The sequence below is a fragment of the Pelobates fuscus genome, chromosome 11, assembly GCF_036172605.1.
Source record: "Pelobates fuscus isolate aPelFus1 chromosome 11, aPelFus1.pri, whole genome shotgun sequence".
NCBI classification, from domain to species: Eukaryota; Metazoa; Chordata; class Amphibia; order Anura; family Pelobatidae; genus Pelobates; species Pelobates fuscus.
The window spans coordinates 105912887-105935044 of record NC_086327.1 but is presented as its reverse complement, the minus strand read 5'-3'; the positions used below and the strand labels follow the sequence as shown (position 1 = coordinate 105935044).

The window sequence follows — 22158 nt, the reverse complement described above, 5'->3', positions numbered from 1 at the left end:
CACATGATTGTAACTCTCTTGCACAGAAAAAATAAAGAATAAAAAAAAGAATATACAAAAGAGAAAGAATACAACAAAATATAGTGTAGTATATTCTGTTTGCAATAGTTCAGAGTAAGAAGAAGTGCACTTACTAAGTATAGAGCTTGAATAAGTCTACTATGTAGCACCTGGGCGGTATGATCTCCACATAAGGATGGCTTGTCTCTTCTTCAATAAGGTGCTAAGGTATGTAGTTACCTCAGGTAGGCAGGTTAGCTCAAGATGATATCTGTCCCAGCGGAACACTTTATAAACTTGCAATTAAATGACGTGATGATTTTATGCAGAAAAAAAGAAAATATATCGTGTACACTGCTAGAAACCATAAAATAATACAATAAGATAAAAGGGGTACTCACAGAGGGAGAGCAAATTTATGGTTTTGCTCAATCCAGAGCACTTGGTGGTATGCTCCCCACTAAGGAGAAATGTATCTAGGCTCCAGCAGAAAATTGGGTAAGTCCAGAAGATGTTTAAAAATAAACAACTAATTTATTTGACAAAATAAGTACCGTATATATAAAATCAATCCAGGTAGTAAAAAAAACACACTTTAAGTGCAATTCTTCTTACTCTGAACTATTTTAAAAATAATCTACTACACTATATTTTGTTGTATTCTTTCTTTTTTGTATAACCAACTACCACTAAGGCTACTTCTGCCTCTGACATCACACCAAGGCGCTACCCCCTGCTTCTACCATACCCATTAAATAATCTCTGTCGCGGCATCAGGCAAGATCTACAGTTATTTATGAGATTATAGGTTTTGATTAATATCTGAATTTCAACCAAAGAAAATATCAATAATTACAGGAAGTATACCTATTTATAGCTATATTTTCAGTTTGAGCTGCGTTCTTGAATTTCAGACACGCAGGGACTATTTTCCCCAATAGAAATACATTTTTTTAAATATTGAATCAGATAATTTGCATACCTATTCAAAAATATATATTTATTAAACTTACCATAGTTGTTGCTACTTTTCCCATTCAGTGGATAAAGATTTCAAATTTGCTGAAAAGATTAAGTTGAAAATAGATAGATAACTTGCTATAAAGTTCAGATTGTCAGGTGAACAGTGAATAAGAATATTAATGTACGATAACTTCAGGAGAATGGAATTGAGCAGTGAGTTGAGAGAAATCTCAATGTATCCATCCTGGTAAAATAGTTTATAAATATATTTTCATTTTCTCTATTCTGTATAACATTATAAATGTTTCCTATAGTCAAGTAACTTCCATGGATTTAGCATTTTACAACCAGATTTGGTGGGTGTAACATATGGTAATTATTAATCTTTCATTGGTTAATTAAATGACAACAACTTTTACCAAAGTTTGACCACCAGGTGTAGCTCTTATCTAATGAATTATATTTATTTATTCCCATTTCTTGGAATTGTTCATTAACATGTTGACACACATGTGTACACAGGTCAGTTTGGCAAATAGACTGATTGTGGTATTTTGGGGTATATTTCATAGTAAATTTACGATGTCCCAGTTTCGAAGTTTATTAACCATATACATGCCATTTTAATCATTCAGCAGAATTTATTGAAAAGATTTAAAATATATATCCTCAATTATGTACCAACACTCGCGCGACCTCTAGTTATGTGGTAGTGATCATAATGCATAGATGCTAAATAGATGGAATTTATATATATATATATCTATATATATATATTTCCTTATATACATATATATATCTTCCTCAAAAATTTATCAGATTTCCTCTTTAACATAAAAGAACACTATGTGTTAAATGTATGTGGGAACTATGGGTGAATATAAACTATCTACAGATAACTCTGTTATCTGATTAAATGAAGATTATTATGATAATAATAAATTATACATTTTTGCAAAATATGATGTAAATGGTCGAATGCTGTGAAGAATTTACCGTTAAATAATATTTTTTATACGCTTATATATTTATATATATATTATTTTTTTGTTTCCTGTTCATTCAGCTTGTTTTGGCAGAAAGCTCACACTCAGATGGCGGATCTCAGAGCACAGAAAGCCGCACAGATCTTCCTGTACCCATCGAGAGAACAGGGGGCATCGGAGACTCCCGGCCACCGTCCTTCCAGTAAGAATCCTTGTGTGGCTGAATTGTGGAATTAAGATATTGTGATGCCTAATTAAAATGCAAATTTTATAACTATTTATCACTTGAACACAACTGGTTCTTTTTAATGAAATTACCCTGTAGGCATTAAATGCATCATTTATCATAAAGAATGATATATTCAGTATATAATATTTAGATAAGAACATTACTTTACTTAAGTGCCCTGCCATCAAGTCCTCAACTCAGCGGGTGTTACAATACTGCAACAGCTACCTCCTGTCCTACCCATGCTCAGCTTTCATTAATTTGCTGATATCTGAATGGAATTACATCAGTAACGCCGTCTCTATACTCCCTAGCCAGCAATAAAAGCGTCAGATAAGCTATGATTGCCATGCTTAGAGAACAGGATGTCTCTCCTGCTCTCCTGCCAGTAATTTTTTTCGGCATAGAGGTCTATGTTGAAGAATTGATTGACAGGAAGTAGGAAGGCCTGTTTTTAAATTTGAAGTCTACGTGTATATTTATGAAATGATTTATGTTATTATGTATAATTTGTTTTATTTATTTATTTATATATACATAGATATAATTTTATTCTGAGTGTATTTTGATATAATTAAAAAAATATAATAATTATAATTTTAAAAACTTTTTTATTATAATTTTTTTTTATTTATTATTATTTTTTTATAATAATATATATCAGGGCTTGACAAATTTCTTTGGAATATAGAAGCCAGCTAAAAAAGTTAGGAGCCAGTCATTTTCAACGAGAAAGTGCAATTCTTAAAGTTACACTATAGTCACCAGAACCACTACAGCTTGATGTAGTTGTTCTGGTGTCTATAACCTGTCCCTATAGGCGTTTCAGTGTAAACACTGCATTTTCCGTCAAAAGACAGAGTTTACATTGCTGCTTACTAACACCGTCACCGTAGTGACCGTTACTCAGACAGTCACTAGAGAGTCCTGGGTCACTGCTGCACCATGTGCAGCACCCAGGTTCAGTGTCTCCAAGCTCTGCATGGAGCCGCTGAATGTTACTCATAGAGATTGATTAATGTAATGCATCTCTATGAGGAGTTCCGGATTGATACATTTGCTGCGCATGCATAAAATCCTCCCAATGCTTTCCTAAGGGAAAGCAGTGGCTTAGCTGAGATCATAAAGATTGATCACCTCTGCCATGGTGAAGCTGGCACGTCGTGGGAAAATGGGAAGAAAGGTGAGTAAACACCTTCCTCATGCGATCGGAGGGGGCAGATACCTAAACGCGCGCACACACACACTGACAGGCACACATACACACTCAAGCTGACAACAGGCTTGCACGCACACACTTTGACAGGCTCGCACACACAAACTCCTGACAGGCTCTCACACACTCATGCTGACAACAGGCTTGCATGCACACATTTTGACAGGCTCTCACACACTCTTATGCTGACAACAGACTTGCACGCAGACACTCTGACAGACTCGCACACACAAACTCTGACAGGTGGTCACTCACACTTTCTTGACAGGCTCTCGCACTCACACACACATACAGACACTGACAGGCTCGCTCACTCCGACAGAGCTCACACACAATCTGACAGGCTCACACACACACACTGACAGACTCACACACACAAATTGACAGGCTCACACACAGTCTTACGCTGACAACAGGCTCACACACACTGACAGGCGTTCACACACACACTCTCTTGACAGGCTCTCGCTCACACACACACACAGACACTGACAGGCTCTCTCACACAGACACACAGACACTCTGACAGGCTCTCTCACACAGACACACAGACACTCTGACAGGCTGACACACACACACACTGACAGGCTGACACACACACACACACACTGACAGGCTCACACACACTCTGACAGGCTCACACACACTGACAGTCTCACACACACACACTGAGTCTCACACACACACTGACAGTCTCACACACACTCTGACAGGCTCACACACACTCTGACAGGCTCACACACACTCTGACAGGCTCACACACACACTGACAGTCTCACACACACTCTGACAGGCTCACACACACACACTGAAAGTCTCACACACACACACTGACAGTCTCACACACACTCTGACAGGCTCACACACACACACTGACAGTCTCACACACACTGACAGGCTGACACACACACTGAAAGGCTCACACACACACACACACTCTGACAGGCTCTCTCACAAACACACACACAGACACTCTTGACAAACTCTCACAGGCTTACACACTCATTTTTGTTTGAATTGAAACCCACTCAGCCTCCCTACCTTTGGGATAGCTGAGTGGGTATTTCCTGGGGTCCAGTGAGGCTGCTCTCTATGCGAACGAGCAGTACTCTGTTTGTAGCTGCTCTCTGCTCCCTCGCGCTCTGTAATGATGCCGGGGCCGGAATTACGTCATATTCTGGCTCCCGACATCATTAGACTGCGCAAGGGAGCAGAGAGCAGCTACAAACAGAGTACTGCTCCCTCGCGCACTGTCCACAGTGCTTCCGCCGGCGGGCGGGCCGTCTCCATGTACCTGCGGGCCGGCCGCCTCTAATATGTCCCATGACTAGAGAGCTGGCAAATCCCAGACGCCAGGGTGACACTTCTAGTCGCCGTGGCGATCTGGCGCCTGCGATTTGTCGAGCCCTGATATATATATATTTATACAATATATATAGTTATTATATATATATATATTTATATATATATATATATATATGTGTGTGTAATTTTACTCTGTGTAGGAGTCCTAATTTGCAGAGGGTGGTCTTTCTGGGCTGTCAGACAGTCCCCCCAGTGGAGCAGAAGACCGATCGCTGGTAGGTAAACGACGGCGATCGGGTGAGTACATGGGAGAGGGATGGAGGAAAGGGGTTAATTTTTTAAAAATTTATTTTTAATTTACTTATTTATTCACTGAGTGCCTCGACTCCTCGAAGCACTTAGCAAGAGCAGAGCATCGGAAGCCTGCCTGATGGCTTCCGATGCTCTGTACTACACTGCCGGGCACCATGTGGAGCAACCCGGAAGTGATCGCTCTGGGAGAGCGATCACCCGGTGTTCTCCGACGGCCCGGCATTGAGAGGGGGTATTGTACGATGCCTCGATATCAAGGCATTGCTGCAATACCATTAGAGCGGCTGGAAGCAATCAGGTATGTCCGCGTTCCTTAAGGACGTTTTTTGTCGGATGTACCTGATACGTCGGAGGTCGCGATGGAGTAATGTACTATAAACGTCACTCTAGTTGTATGTACCTTGATAGATACACTTTAAGTTAAAGGGACACTATAGTCAGCAGAACAACTTCAGCTTAATGTAGCAATTATGGTGTCTAGAGCCTGTCCCTGCAGGGTTTTCAATGCAAATGTAGCCTTTTCAAAGAAAAGGCAAGTGTTTATATTACTGCCTTGTAATACCTCCAGTGGCTGTCACTCAGACTGCCACTAGAGGTGCTTCCTATATATAATATGCAGCACTGACGTTCAGCGTCTTCACGCTCTGCATGAAGGCACTGAACGTTCCCCATAGTGATGAATTGATTCAATGCATCTCTATGAGGAGATGCTGATTGGCAAAGCGCAGTGTTTTGCCGCGCATGTGCAATAGTCTCCCAATGCTTTCCTCTGCGAAAGCATTGGATTGGCTAAGATCATCAAGTTCATCTGGAAAAAGGTGTGTAAATCACCTTCTTGAAAGGGGACAAGTGGGGTCGATCACCCGAACGGCTATTTAGACCTACAGTGTCAGGGATACATGTTTCTATTTCTGACACTATAGTGTTCCTTTAAGTTACACAGGATTATATGAAAAGTTGTCTATATATTTTCACCTCTTAGTGACTGAAGATTTTTATAAATCCTGCAAAAACATGCAAAACAAAGAGGAGCGCTGTGAATAATATTTCTGTATATACACCTGTAAATCCGTGACTGCATAATTGTGGCTCATATATCCACGCAAAATAAAAATAAATAAAACAGTTTGACGTGTAGTACGGTTTTATGACATATGGCGCTATCAATATAGTAGATTTGCATCCACATACATCAGGGTGACATAAAACATAAAACTGTTTAAAGCAATACCCAGCTCTCCTCAGTATTGGACAGCACAGGATACACTTCTTACCTAATTTGGCTGCATATACATGTGTAACCGATATGTATGTACAACAAATATACACCAAGAAGAAATAAATAAAATAACACTCTATTTTCTTCAGACAATGGGTGTATTCCTGTTTTTGTCCAGCGTGTACCTTCCTGGGTGGCCTTGTGTCCAAATCATGAGCAGTAAATCATACACTTCTCAGTGAGCTGTATTGCAACTTTATTGCTAACATCTCTGAGAACACAAAAGCCACTAGAGCCACTTATATCAAAGAAGGACTTCACATTTGGTATCGGCTCACACAGCATGTTAAAGCACCTCGGAGAGATTCATTCGATTGGCAGATTACAGTGATTGCCGCACGTGTTATGTGTCTTTGATGTATCTCTGTAAGAGATATCTAATTGAAATAAAAGTAATCAGAATGGAAGACTTCGCTGACGGAAGACCAGCTGTGGGAGGAGATTGTCCCGGTACTAGAATAAGGGTAAGTTCTATGAATTTTTAAAATATTTTAAGAAAATAAGGGTCCTTATCATCTAAGTATAGAAAGAGCATATCGTGTTTAAAAAAAAAAAATGGTATTCTAATAGAACAAACCAAATTAAAAAATATTCGACTGTTCCTGGCATGTTGATTCTCATTGGGTACGTATAGGCTTTGTAAATATTGACAATTAATCTCATTGCTGGAAGTCCTCTGAACAGCTGTATTACAGTCTAATTGATATCACTAATCACTAATGTGAAAAGTTCAAGTTAGAACTATGGATGTGTACCACTAGGTTGTGCTGTTGCAAATGTAATCTTTTTGTAAATGCAAATCCCCCCAAAATGGAGCAAGTTAGGATTTCCAAAATCTCAATACGTGTAACATGAGTTTGATGTGTTTTTTGAGTTGTTATTTATTAAATGCATATTACATAAGTAAATCATGGAATGGAGAGGAGGTTCTACATAACATATACACAATGGGTTATATGCTTTGTTAATTCATTTAAATTGTACTTGGATGGAAGTTCAGAGAAGCTTAGTTTCAATGGCATCACTTGATATTTGTAATTATCTATTAACGTTTGAAAATATAAAATGCATAAGACTGAGATCAATGTAATTCTTAAAGCAGCAATGTCACTGTCTATGGACTTTGCGGAATTTCTAAAGACCCCTGATGGTGACATCGCCAATGGGGGTCTGCTGTCAGGGGAAGGCAGCGTTTCCACTTCAGCGCCAGTAGCCAGGGTCACTGCTGTGCTCTCGTGTACAGCAATGAGGTTTATTGAGGATCCCTTAAGACTGCCGGATCCTCCATAGATAAAGCCATCCCTGGTTAGGGTTTGGGGGATTGACAGTGTCTAGAAGTGTCAGACGTAGGAGAATACTGATACAAAGTAGTCCATACTTTGTCTGAGTATATCTCTTGACTACGTTGTAATTTCAGTGATATTCCAACACAGTTAATGTGAGTATTTAATAAAGATTCTATGTCTATGAAATACAAATTTTTCAGGGGTGGGGTGACAGTGTTGCTTTAAAGGGACACTATAGTCACCCAGACCACTTCAGCTCAACGATGTGGTCTGGGTGCCAGCTCCCTCTAGGGTTAAGCCTGCCTGCTGTAAACATAGCAGTTTCAGAGAAACTGCTATGTTTACATTTGGGGTTAACCCAGCCTCTAGTGGCTGTCTTCCGGACAGCCACTAGAGGCGCATCTACGACGCTGGAGGCATCACGCAGAGCGTCCATAGAAAAGCATTGAAAAATGCTTTCCTATGGACACTTTGAATGCGCGCGCCGGCACTTCCGCGCATGCTCATTCCGCTCCGCTGACGTCCGACGGGGAGCTGACGTCGGCGGGGGAGGAGAGGTAAGGGAGCCCGGCAGTGGAAGAAGGTGAGTAACTGAAGGGGTTTTAACTTTCAGCACCTTGGGAGGGTGGGTGGGGGCACCCTCAGGGTACTATAGTGTCAGGAATACCGATTTGTTTTCCTGACACTATAGTGATCCTTTAAAACAAGCACTCTTAGAACCACATTGTTACACAGTGTGTAAATTGTTTATTAAAACTCTATTTGGTGTCATGCTTAGGGGTCCCATGAAACTTTAAATGGACCCAACAATCACCAGACCTACTTCAAATGTAGTGGTTATGGTGCTATGGCATGGGATGCAATGCCAAACTGGGGAACATTTGGTGCTGTCAAAAACTGTACATCTCAACTAATGCTGGAGATGTCATAATAAATATTTTTACATGACGTTCTCACTATCTGTCCAAATATACATGTATAGTGTGAGCACATTTCCATAACACTTTCTCGTGGTGAATTGCTTTTAACCCTTTAGGAATTGCAGACTTGACACAGAGAGTCAGTGTCAATGAGCAGATTTGTAACAGCTTTTAACCCATTGCTCACAGAATTTCTTAGCACAAATATTTGGATGAATTATTAGGAAGCTAAGGGGTTACTCCAGCTTCCATGATCACTTCTGCTTTTGGAAGTGGTCGTGGGGCAAGCAGTCTGTACAGAGAAATCTGCATTTTTGTGTTGGGGTTAAGCTGCAAACCCAGCACTTGTTATTTAGGCAGCCCAGAACGTTGTTCCAGACTGCCTAATGGTAGTTCTGTGCAAAATGCAAGTCTGCTATCAGCAGGCACTGTGCGCTGGCGCCATTGAATTGAGCTTCTTTACTTGCAGACAGCACTGTGAGAACACCATTAAATAGAAGCCCTTTGGACTGTGTGTGTACGGCTTGTGAATGCGCAGTCTAATCATGTGCCTCAATAATAAATCTCCCTCCCTAATGACAGCCCTCTCCCATACCACCCTTCCTTAGTTCCGCCTTCCTCCTCAATTTCACCTTCCTTTTATTTATTTTTATTATGCTATGTGTCCTTTTTATTTGCATTTTTTTAACCGCGACAAGGATGAAAATTAAGCAGCGTGTCAAAGACAGAGCTATTTTGGAGAACTTGGCCCAGTGCTGGTTTCTACAGCCATAGTAGTTTTAAAGGTATTTCAATCAAAAAACAGGGGAGACCTAAAGATAGCTGTGGATTAGCACTATTAAAATGACAATAAATGGAATTAACAAACTAACTGAAATAATCCTTTAAACTTCTTCATTATTTAACCCCTGGCAGGGGGGCGTTGGACTTAGGATGTCGGGGAACTTTCCAGATTTTAAAATGGTGTGAGAAAAAAATGGACTATACCTATAACTCCTAGAACTATAACCACTGTATTAAGCTGCAGTGGTTATGATGCCTCGAGTGCCCTTTTAATTTTGTACTGCTGGTCACCAAAAAATGTTGAGATATGGGAGATACTAACTGTTCCTATGTATTACAGCCCCAATGCAGCCAGCAGTCGAGATGGACTGGACAACGAGACAGTCACAGACTCTGTAGTGAGTCACAGGAGGGACCGACACCGACGGAAGAACAGGGAGACTCATGATGATGGTAAAGTAACCTGATGTCATAAAATTCTTATTCAACTAAACAATGAAAGATGGAATTCCATGTTAAATATCTAAGTATTCTTAGCCAAACCATATGTAAAGAGAAAGTGCCATAAAGCGTTATCACAGCTTTATGTAGATTTCTAAATGTATTTTCTAATTTTCCTGATTTCAGCAAAGCTCTGTCAAGTACTTCTAATTATGCATTAAACTACAGGCTGTTTAAGCGACTGCATGTGTTGTATCTTTTAGCCTTTCAATTGTGGGAGGTCGCTGCTTACCTCTGTCATTGATGTCAGTGTTCAGTGACTTTGCTAGGAATGTTCTTTATTTGATGAAGTTCTGGGTGTATACCTGTAAAGCCCTGCATGTTAAAGTGTCTGTGTATTATTGCTTAGTCCCAGGCACTTTATGACCAGGATTAGGGCTAAGCTATAATGTAAAAAAATGAGTGTGCAGCCAAAGACCATTGGGGGAGCTTCAAGGTCAACCAGCTGCTAACAGCTGCATACACCTCCTGGTACCAGAAGGATCTACAGCCTAATAGTTACCATCCCTCTGACCCAGTCCGTGCCGAGGTGTGTCTATGCAACATCTAGCACAGATCTTCCTTGTGCTTCTAGGTTACTGACTATATCATGTGCAGACGTTGGCAGGCACCTGTGTAGAAACCAATTCAATTCTAGGGGGGAACAACCTTTCAGAAAAATCCCAAGCCCACTATAGAATTATAGTGTTTATTAGTAGAATGCAATAACCTACTCCTTTAATATATTAAAGAAAATAGAAGCTTTATGTAATACTCATTTTGACTGTGTTGGATTTTCACAGAAATTCCAACCCAATCAAGAGATATACAGAGACAAAGTAGGAACACTGGACGGTAGCTCTAAAAGTGACCAGAGACAGCTGCAGGGAATTGGCTTTATCTATGTTTAATGTATTTAGCACTGTGTGTGTGTAGCTGTGTGTTTGAATGTAAGCATGTTTTTGTATGGAGTATGTGAGTGAATGTACGTGTGTGTTTGTATGTAGTGTTGGCATTTGAATGCAGGCGTGCATTTGTGTGTAGTGTGTTTTGTTAATACAGTGGTGTGTTTATATATAATGGTGGTGTTTTAATACTTAGGTGTGTTTGTATGTAGTGTTGAGGTTTGAATAAAGGGATGTATTTGTGTGTAGTGTTGGCAAGATGCTGAGATGTATGCACACACACACACACATACACACAGTGATACACTTGCAGATATAAAGACATACAGATGAACACTAACAGACAGATACACAGACACACACACTGATACATGTGCAGGTATACAGACACACTGCTACACACACACAGATACATGCATATACACAGACAGATAGGTACACACATGCAGATACATAGACACACAGTTACACACAGATACAGACACACTGACACACATGCAGCTACACAGACACAAACACTGACACAAATACACAGATGCAAACACACATACAGATACAAACAGACACACAGGTACACACATGCAAATAAACAGACACACAGTTTGAAATAGATACACAGATACAAACACACATACAGATACAAACACTGACATACAAACAAATACAGACACACGCACAGATACACATATAGATAGACAGGTACACAGTGTGTGTGTTTTTATAGTGTATGCAGTGGCTGTGTGTAGTGCATGTAGTAAACGTGTTTGTGTAGTGTGCGTGTTTGTGTAGTGCTTGTAGTATGCATGTTTGTGTAGTGTGCGTGTTTGTGTAGTGCATGTAGTGTGCATTTTTGTGTAGCAGATGCAATGTGCTTGTATAGTGGATGCAGTGTGTGTTTGTGTAGTGCATGTAGTGTGTGTTTGGATGCAGTGTGTGTCTAGTGGATACAGTGTGTGTTTGTCTAGTAGATGCAGTGTCTTTTGTGTGGGATAAGTACTGGGGGAAGGGGCTTAGCAGATTTGTAATTAGTTGGGCTTATTCCCACTTTCCCTCCACAGGGAAGAGGCAGGGAGAGGGGAATAAGCCCAACTAATTAAAAAAAACTGCACCCCCTTCCCACAGTACTTCACATACAGCAAACACACACAGTACATCCACGACACAAACAGACACTGCATCCAAAACACACACACACTACATACACTACACTCACACTGCATCCACACACACACATCACACTATTTCCCCCCTCTCTGCCCCCCACCTTTGGCCAGGAAGGGGGGACACATATTCCTGGTGGTCCGGTGGCTATAGCAGGCTGTATAGCGAAGAGGGACCCAGGAGTCATCCTGCACCCTCCAGCAGCAGCATACCCTTTCCTCTCGCGAGCCGAGATAGCCATGGCAACGCTCCAGCATGCATTGCGTGCCACGTGGAGCATTGCCATAGCAACCCGCGGCAACGCTCTTGCGGTTCGCAACAGGAAAATACATGCTGCTGCTGGAGGGTGCAGCAGCAGCATGTGTCCCTTTTCATCATGCAAGAAGACACAAGGGCAGTAAAATGCTGTGTCTTCATGCATGATGAAGGGGGGCCCAGAAGTCAAAATGCTGCCTCTATCAACGTGCGCCCGGGCACCCCCCTAGTTAGTGGCACCCGGGACAGACCGCCGCTCCCGCCCCCCTTAGTACGCCACTGCCTGTACCTCGTAGGTGTAGACATAGTGCACAGAAATGTTATAATAAATGTTTAATTTCCAAATAATTATCACTTTAACGTACACAGTATGAAAGCAAATTATTAGTCATCAGGGAATGCCTATAGTATAATAAAAATATGAATTGATAAATAATTTATTATTGTTCATCTGCCTGGAAAAAAAATTTGAATATTACATTTATGCACTGAAAAATTTAGGTGTGATTCCCTCCCCCCCCCCCCCCCCCCCACCCCCACCCTCCACTACTAATAATGTCTGAATGGAGCTCTCAATGATATCACAGTTACAGTACAGTATCCTAATGCAACAGTCACTAGAGGTTTGCTTTCAATAGATAAGTAAACAGCACCACCAGTAACAGGAATGGTCATAAAGCACACTGCACTCATAACTTCTATTCACATTGACACTGAGGGGTGAAATTGCATACTACATTCTTTACTGTGTCAACATTCTACAGGGTTTATTTACTAAACAGTGAATTGTGGTGAATTTAACTCCACACTGTTGGTTAAATACTAAAACCGTAACTATAGGTACATTGGAGATTTTTAACATCGGCTATTTTGACCTAAATTTTGCAAATCATTTTCAAAATACTACATTCCACTGTTTGAGTAAAACCCAGGAAAGGCGGTAAGGAAGAAATGTGTGGGCAGTGATACAAAACGTAGGGGTACCTGTGGAGCAACAAACACAAATGTGTCAGCGGATGGGGAGAAAGATAAAGGAGGGGAGAGATTAGAGAGACACAGAACTGAATGGTGGGATGGAATGAGAGGTATAAACGTGGAGAGGAATTGGAAGTGAGACACAAAAGTGAGGGCATATGTTTGTCTGTGCATGAGTGTGTCTGTGTGTACCCATTTGACTGGTTCTCTAAGCATGTCTGTGCATAAGGGTGCCTATGTGTGCATTTGCATATTTATTGCTTTGCGTGAGACTACCTGTATGCATGTGTACATACAGTATGTGTGCTGCTCCAGTGTGCATCTGTGTATAGGCATGTCTGTACTTCTCTCTGTGCATTTTTGTGTCTGCATACCTGTATATTTACATATGTGTTTCTGCCTGTGCATGTGCGTGTCTGTGTGCCTCTGTTATGTCTTTCTTATGTGTATCTGTATGCCTATCGGTGCAAGGTTATGTTTGTTAAATTAAAGTGGGTTTACTGGTTAAGAGACACCATCTACATGCGTGATTAAAGTTTATATAGTCCGGATAGGTGCCACACACTACACCAGGGGTAGGCAACCGTTGACATTCCAGATGTTGTAGACTACATCTTCCCCGATGCTTTTCTCTCATTATAGTTGTAGAGCATTATGGGAGATATAGTTCACAACATTTGGAGTGCCGAAGGTTCCCTACACCTGCACTATACTTATGTAGCTGTCAACGGAGTTCAGTCTCGAGTAATGTGATTACATGCTGAGGCATTGACTGACAAGGGAGAGCAGAAAAGACCTCCCACACGAGGTCCCTCTGCTCCCCTCCCACAGCAACCACAGCGCATGTGCTATGGTTGCTATGGAAACTCCCTAGCTGGTGCTAGAAATATAGGAACAGAGTATATAGAAGTGTAATTCTATACGGTATATACTGTATAGAATGGAATATATAGTATATAGAAGTATACGAATGGAGCAACATGATGTCACTGCGTTCCAACGCCAGCAACAAAGCCAGAGTGTTGACGTCATTTGCCCTGTTTGGGGATGCGTCTTTGTGATATATGGTGTATTCAATGTATATGGGAGCGATTTCAGGCAAGTTCAATTGTTTCACAATAGGTTCACTTTAAATAAAAGGTACCATTGCCTGTTAGACCCGGTATCTCCAGTGATAAGTGCTATCTCCAGTAAGAACCAGTATTGCCTAGATTTGGTACTTTCTTAATTTAACCTCTTAAGGACACATGACATGTGTGACATGTCATGATTCCCTTTTATTCCAGAAGTTTGGTCCCTAAGGGGTTAAACCCAGTATTACCATTGATAGGTTAGATATTCTTTTTATTGCACTAGTACTTCCAGTTTGAACATATCTCCGGTGATGACCTGCGCTATCACAACTGACAAATAGTATCTCAGTAACTTGGACAATACAGTACAAGTCAGTATCTCATGTTGTAGCTACTACATCCAGAAAGAAACAGCAGGGCGAGTGATACCAATATTCTCCAGTGAGAGGCAGTATTTCCACTGATCAGAACTTCCTCAAATTAGAATCAACTTCTCTCCTATTAAGAACTAATTGCTGTGAGAGCCAAAGTTTCCAATGAAATTTACATAGATCTCCTGAAGGGGCTACATGGGCTCAATCTAATGCAACATGGCACTGGTCCACTTTCCTGCATTTTTCTGTTTCTGGTGTGATAAGACTCCAGTTCCAGATTGGCAAACTCCATCCAAAAACAGTTAGGAGGCAAGATAAAAACATAGTTACGAATGATTCAAATGTAATGCATATTTTTAAAAATTTATAAAAATGTACTTTTTCATGTTTTTTTTGTGATTTGCATTTTTTACAGCTTAGGAAATACTGGATAAAGAGTCTTTCCACAGGGAAAGTTCTACAAAAACTTTAGATACTCTAATTTATCTACTAATTGGATTCAGCAACAAATGGGTTACAATGTACTTTGAGACTTAATGGAAAACTCCAGGCACCCAAGACCACTTCAGCTAATTGAAGTAGTCTGGGTGCTGTGCTCCTATTGCACTTAGTGCTGCAATGTAAAACAACGGAGTTCTAGAGAACTGCAATGTTTACATTGCACCTCTAAGTCTGCCCTCTGTGGCTGTCTATCAGACAGCCACTGGGGGCGCATCCAGATTCATAATGGACTTTTGATCCGTTATCCGACGCTGGACGTCCTCACGAAGCTCCAGGGTCAGATTTTCCCCATAGGAAAGCATTGAATAATGCTTTCTGATGGGGAGGCCTAATGCAGGCGCGCGGCCATTGCCGCAAATGCGCATTAGGCCTTCTCTGCCGACTGACAGCAGGGGAGGAGCATGGGCAGAGCCTGACTCAGCACTGAGGGACATCGGCACTGGATTTAGGTAAGTAGCTGAAGGGCGGGAGGGAGGGGGGCACTGCAGGATCCTGCAGTGCTTTCCTGGCACTGGAGAGTCCCTTTAAGGCCGTATGGATAAGACCGTTTTCCTGGCACTGCAGGTCCCCTCTGCCTCCAACCCCACCCCAGGTTGCTGAAGGGGTTAAAACCCCTTCAGGGACTTGCCTGTATCCAGCGCCGATGTCCCTCGGGGCTGGGTCAGGGTCCGCCCACCCTCCCCCCCCCTGCCAACGTCATCCGGCGGGGGAGTCCTAGTAAGCATGCGCGGCCACCGGCGGGGGAGACCTAATGCACATGCGCAGCAATGCCGCGCACGCACATTAGACCTCCCCATAGGAAAGCATTGAAAAATGCTTTCCTATTGGGATTTCAGCGACGCTGGAGGTCCTCACATAGCGTGAGGACGTCCAGAGACGTTATAAAAACGGAAGTGCCCTCTAGTGGCTGTCTACTAGACAGCCACTAGAGGAGGAGTTAACCCTGCAATTTAAATATTGCAGTTTATGAAAACTGCAATAATTACACTTCCGGGTTAAGGGTAGTGGGAGTTGGCACCCAGACCACTCCAATGGGAAGAAGTGGTTTGGGTGCCTGGAGTGTCCCTTTAATGAGCTTCAACTCTTATTACAGACGATAAGATTGAAAGGGTTACTGACTAAAGTGAGAATGCAAAGGGAATATTTAAAATTTTCGGTAAAAAGTAGCTGAACCTGAAGCATATGACTTAGATATTTTATCCAATTCAGCTATTTGGGCGGTAAAGAATTCTGTGAGAGTTTTATCACTGTTGCCTGGCTTTCAATGCAAAAAAACGTATTCTGACGGGTAATTACTTAATGCATGTGATAAAGCCTCTTCAGCTGGTACGAACAAATCAAATTCCTTATACTCTTGGCCCGAACGAATCGATCCATCCGGGATCTACCCGGGAATTCAGCTTGTACGAATGAAGCAAATGCCTTTTAAAATCGATCCATCCTGGATTTACGTTTTAAGTCATATTCATCAATGAAGACTCCAAGAGTAAACCCCAGATAGATCGATTCGTTCTGGCTGTAGATTAAAAGGAATTTGATACAATTGTGCCAAGGTAGGGACGAGGCATAATGAACACAAAAGAGATCTCTTGCACTACACAAGAAATTGATATGTGGTTAATAAAGTTGTCACCGAAGTGAGGGAGCACTGGGCCACATGAAACATTGACGAGGAGGAAAAAATGGCAAAATATATCTGCAATTTACAACTAGAACTGTGCAAGCTGTATTCCATGGAGACAGGAGAGCCATTATATTATCTTATTTTCATTGGAATGTCTAGACCATGTCGATTGCGTCTCCAAACGTGACCAGAGCCTCTGAGTGCCAGGAATGCACCTCAGTTTTTAAGAGGAATTTTGACATATCTTGTAATTTATAGTCATTTCAACCAAGGTTGCTGTACCTCTTGGCACTGTTAGGTATTCTGCAACACCCCCTCCCCTCCCAGCTGTTTTTTGAAATACAAATCTTGTGTTTGTCAGCCAGGGGCTTTTAAATCTTAGCTGTGTAGTTTCAAGGATGGATGAAGAGAAGGTATAATGCCGAAACATTAAAATAAATAAAGTTATTGAATAAAGTATATCATGAAGAAGATAAAACATGAGGACAATATATCTTAATTTATGGATATATGGAATAATCTAACACCTGTGTTGGTAGAGTTAGGATGGCTAAGTGAATTAGATGTTCCTAGGACAGGATTATGGCTATCATGGTTTTATTTAACAGTCAAAAACAGAACAGGTGTGAGGTTTGGCAGGTAAAAGAAAGTGTATACTGATACTGCGGAGGCAGTTCTTACCTGGGGTCACATAGTAGCGCAGTATGTTTCAACATCCTTTTGGGCAGATAAAGTGTAGCAAATTAAAAACGATGGGAAACAGTTTAAAATGACCCATTATTAAATGTAAAATAATACAGAAATTGATGATTAAGAAAATGTAAATTGATGCTGTAAGAACTATAGTCAATTAGCCTTGCATTGGTGCGTGTATAGGGCTTTTCTTAAGTAGTACAAGGTGAGAGGTAAACATACTTTCCATGAGCTCATTTTAATCTTAATCGCTGAGATATTAACATTCTACCTTTACTAGAGTTCTATATAAAGTAACTACCTAAGCAACTTAAAGAACAGATAGTCGCTGGTCAAATAAACAGCAAACTTTGCCTGTGTGTTTTTTTAAAAACAAACACTTCAAGCACCACAACCACTACTGCACACTGTAGTGGTAATGGTGCCAGGAGCCCCTCCCCCTATCCGCTTTGTAAGCAGTCAACCCTGTTTAGAATGGTTTGACCTCTTACCTGGGTGCCGCTCTCTGCCTCCACAACAACCTTTAAAGCGCTGAGCGCTCCTTCTCAGAAGCTTCCATTAGCTCTCTTGGCAGCTGATCTCTCTCAACCATTGAGCTAAGCACTGCCCTGCAGTGCTGGGCTTAACCCCTTAAGGACCAAACTTCTAGAATAAAAGGGAATCATGACGTGTCACACATGTCATGTGTCCTTAAGGGGTTAAAGGGACACTCCAGGCACCCAGACCACTTCTGCTCATTGGAGTGGTCTGGGTGCCAACTCCCACTACCCTTAACCCTGCAAGTGTAATTATTGCAGTTTTTCATAAACTGCAATATTTACATTGCAGGGTTAACTCCACCTCTAGTGGCTGTCTATTAGACAGCCACTAGAGGTCACTTCCTGGGTTCTAGCACAGGTTTCCTGTGCTAGAGCGTCGCTGGACGTCCTCACGCTGTGTGAGGACCTCCAGCGTCGCTCAAAACCCCATAGGAAAGCATTGAAATGATTTTTCAATGCTTTCCTATGGGGAGACGTAATGCGCATGCGCGGAATTTCCGCGCATGCGCATTAGGTCTCCTCGGCCGGTGAGCGAGATTAGTCTCGCCCACCGGCCGACGTAATCACTAGGAGGAGCGTCGCGGAGGCGGAGACAGCGGCGAGGGACATCGCCGCTGTCCAAGGTAAGTGACTGAAGGGGTTTTCACCCCTTCAGTAACCGGGCATTGGTGGGTGGGAGGGAGAGGGACCCTCCAGTGCCAGAAAAACGGATCGTTTTTCTGGCACTGGAGTTTCCCTTTAACTGAGGCAGTCCAAACAATACTAAGCCCTGCAGTGCTGGGCTTAACTGAGGAAGTCCAAACAATATGAAAGTATTTGAAAAATGCAAAGCCTAGACAGTAGACAGTATACAGTGCCTAGCCTTAGACAAAGCCTAGCCTTAGACAGTATACAGTGTCCAAAGCTTTAGACAGTATACAGTGTCCTTTATCTAGCATTTTTTTTCCACACAGGATATGAAATGTTAATCTAAAAGAAAAAAATAAATCTCATGTACAGTAGGTGTGGCAAAATTACATCAATAAAAATGCTTGCTTATAGGTATTTGTGAGGAGCCTGAAGGCATTATTAGGTGCACAGTTTACTAAACATTGCAACAGAATGTAAAAGGAATGTCTGCTTTTGAGCATAATACAGTTAAAGGGATACTATAGTCACCAGCACTACAGCTTAATGTAGTTGTTCTGGTGAGTATAATAGCTCCCTTCAGGCATTTTCATGTAAACACTGCCTTTTCAGAGAAAAGATAGTGTTTACATTGCCTCTAGGGACACCTCCAAGTGGTCACTCCTCAGATGGCCCTGGAGTTGCTTCCTGGGTCAGTGCTGCACAGTAAGCAGCCCTGCCATTCAGCGTCCCCACGCTCTGTATGGAGACGCTGAATTTTCCTCATAGAGATGCATTGATTCAATGCATCTCTATGAGGAGGTACTGATTGGCCAAAACGGTGGTTGGCCCCGCCCCTTGTCGATTTTAGCCAATCCACTGCTTTCCCCATGGGAATTTTGATGTTGTCACCAAGGGGCAGGGCCAGCGCCGGCAGACCCGTGGAGAGCTGAAAATAAGGTGAGTTTTAACCCATTCTAAGGGGGCAAGGGGAGGGGGGGAGGCAAGCCACCTAAATGGTGGGTTTTCACTATAGGGTCAGGAATACATGTTTGTGTTCCTGACCCTATAGTGATCCTTTAAGATTTTGATAAAGTTGTGTCTTGTTGCAATTTAATAATACAGTCTAGATCTAGAGTATTACATCTGCAAGTGTTGCGATATGTGAGGAATTCTTTGAAACACATAAATACACCTTGTTTAATGGAACAGCCCTAAGGCACTTAACTTGTCATTTAAAATCAGCTTTTTCTTCCATTTTTTTTTACTTTGCCAACATGAGTAATTGAATTTCTTAAGCTTTTCCGTATTTTATAAAGATTTATTATTATACCGTTACAGAATGTGCAGCTGTCATTAGCGATCTAGGTTTCAAAGCGAGCAGTTTTGACACACTGCACCTTTCTTTCACAGTTTCATCATGCTGAATAAACGATTTTTCACACATGGTGGCGAACATTAACTCGGGAGCGTTAGATCATTTGCAGGAATGGCAGATTTTTGGCCAAAAAAATAAAATAAAATAAAGGAAAAATGATGCGGAGACACGACATGTCACTATTGTCTGGATTCTGTAAACTTTTAGTGAGCGCTCTAATTGAAGTTTTGGGTGGTTTTCAAACACAAATGATTGTGTCTGAATCCATTGAATGTTTTGTGCACTGCTTAAAAGAGTAGTCAAAGTACCATAACCACAGTGTAGTAGATATGACTATGTAAGTTTAAATGTCCCATCATCTGGCTCCCAGCACTTTCAGCCTATCATGCACTTGTTGTTTCAGCATCATTTAATGTGGACGAATAGGAGACAGTCTATGGGTGTCTGTACAGCCCCTCTTTTTTTTTTTTTTTGTTCTTTTTGTGGTTTGACAGAGAGCCTCAAAATGCTTTGGAAAAAAAATGGGCGATTGCACACATAGATTTCTAACACCATAATCACTTTAATGATCTGCAGTGTTTATGGTGGGTATGCATCATTGCTTTTTAATTCTATCTTCTGGTACAAAAGTACAGAGCACAGAATAGCAACTTGCAACAATTTCCATTGCCCTTATTCAGCCTGTTTGAAAACTCTGTGACTCTTAGAACTCTTTTCTCAGAATCAGAAAAGACCTACAATCACTATCCTTTTGGCTGGTGTGACACTTTTTTTTCAGATCACCAGCAGTTTTTTGAAGGCAACCAGCACATGGGAAACTGTGATTGTTTACGACGTTGTTTGATGCTGTAGTTCATACACCGTATACAAGTTACATAGTTATGGGCATATCAATGACCTGCTGTATTATGGTATCACAATCACACCCTTACAGTTCTAACTTCCTAACGTCTTCATATGCAAAATATTTTCTAATTGTGTTTACTTGTGTTTAATTTTTTTATGTTTAGAAAGTATAATTAACAAAGTCTGGAAATGTGTCGACAAATATCAATATTTGCACTAAATACATTTTTCACTCTTTCATGGATGACGCTTTCAGGTCTAAAGAAATCATATGACCCTAAAGATGTATACCAACTGGGCTTTCCTTGCTAATATACCATTTGCAGATCTGTGAAGCCTTGGCAATGTGGGATGAGTGCGACATTCCATTTTGATATTTGATTTTTAACGGCTAATTTATTTTGGTTCTTAAATGGTTAACCCCTTAAGGACCAAACTTCTGGAATTAAAGGGAATCATGACATGTCACACATGTCATGTGTCCTTAAGGGGTTAATATAGGCGTTGAAAAGGAAATGCTATATGTATTATTTGGTTTAAAATAAGGTTAAGAGCTCCTGCTATATAAAGATTGCCAGGTACATCATTAATTTAGCTCACTCATCCAGTTGTATCATTTTCTGGGTTACTATATCTATAACTACTGTAGTGTGTGCTCATCAAAGTGTACCAGGAAGGGATGGACAAATCATTGCTTTCCATTTACCTCCCTCCAGCGTTTATTTAGTCTTAATACGCAACATATTGGTAGCTTCACATATTCATCTGTAACATCAATATCCTCCAGCATCTGTCTCCTATAGATAATGGAACAGATGCCCATACAACTCCATCCAGAACTCAGATTCCATTAGGAATATCAGGTACCATTCCCTGGAGACAGGGCCTTCTGTCCCTCTTCACAAGGAAAAGGGAAATTTACTAATCTTTAAGCAAAACAAAGAAAAAAATAATAATAATTTAATAAAACGTGTAAACGGCATTTGTGACATCCAGTGTGAATTGGTAAAATGTGCTTCATCTTTAATGATTGTGCCCTTTGTTGATTTAAGAAAAAAATGATGATGCATGGATGGGGTGAGTGAGGAACCCTTTAAATTCAAAGCAAATGCCAGCCATTCCTCATTAATTGTCATCATGACATTTGTAGCAAGAAGTCCGCATTTCTTCCGCGACTCAGTTTGGGCTAGATTGAGCAGCATGGGAGATCCAGTTAACCCTTTAGACACAGAGGAGAGGAAGGCGATGGAGGAAATTCTCACCCTCGGGCATTCAAAGAATTACAAAATACTCACTTTGCCCTAGTATTAAACAATGCCTGATTTTCTTATATTAGGCTTAAACAAAGATCAATTTAACCCCTTAAGGACCAAACTTCTGGAATAAAAGGGAATCATGACATGTCACACATGTCATGTGTCCTTAAGGGGTTAAAGGAAATAAGTATTAATCATGGGTTAAAAGTAAAC

General features: G+C 41.2%; 1 protein-coding gene across 5 annotated transcripts in view; it reads left to right on the top strand.

Annotated features, from left to right (window-relative positions):
• DVL1 (dishevelled segment polarity protein 1) overlaps positions 1-22158 on the top strand; it is a 174371-nt gene that overhangs the window by 80851 nt on the left and 71362 nt on the right. For all 5 annotated transcript variants that reach the window (XM_063436309.1, XM_063436308.1, XM_063436310.1 and 2 more), the window contains exons 3-4: positions 2030-2151; positions 9620-9732. In XM_063436309.1, the coding sequence (XP_063292379.1) occupies positions 2030-2151; positions 9620-9732 (235 nt within the window). The remainder of the gene's footprint in view (positions 1-2029; positions 2152-9619; positions 9733-22158) is intronic.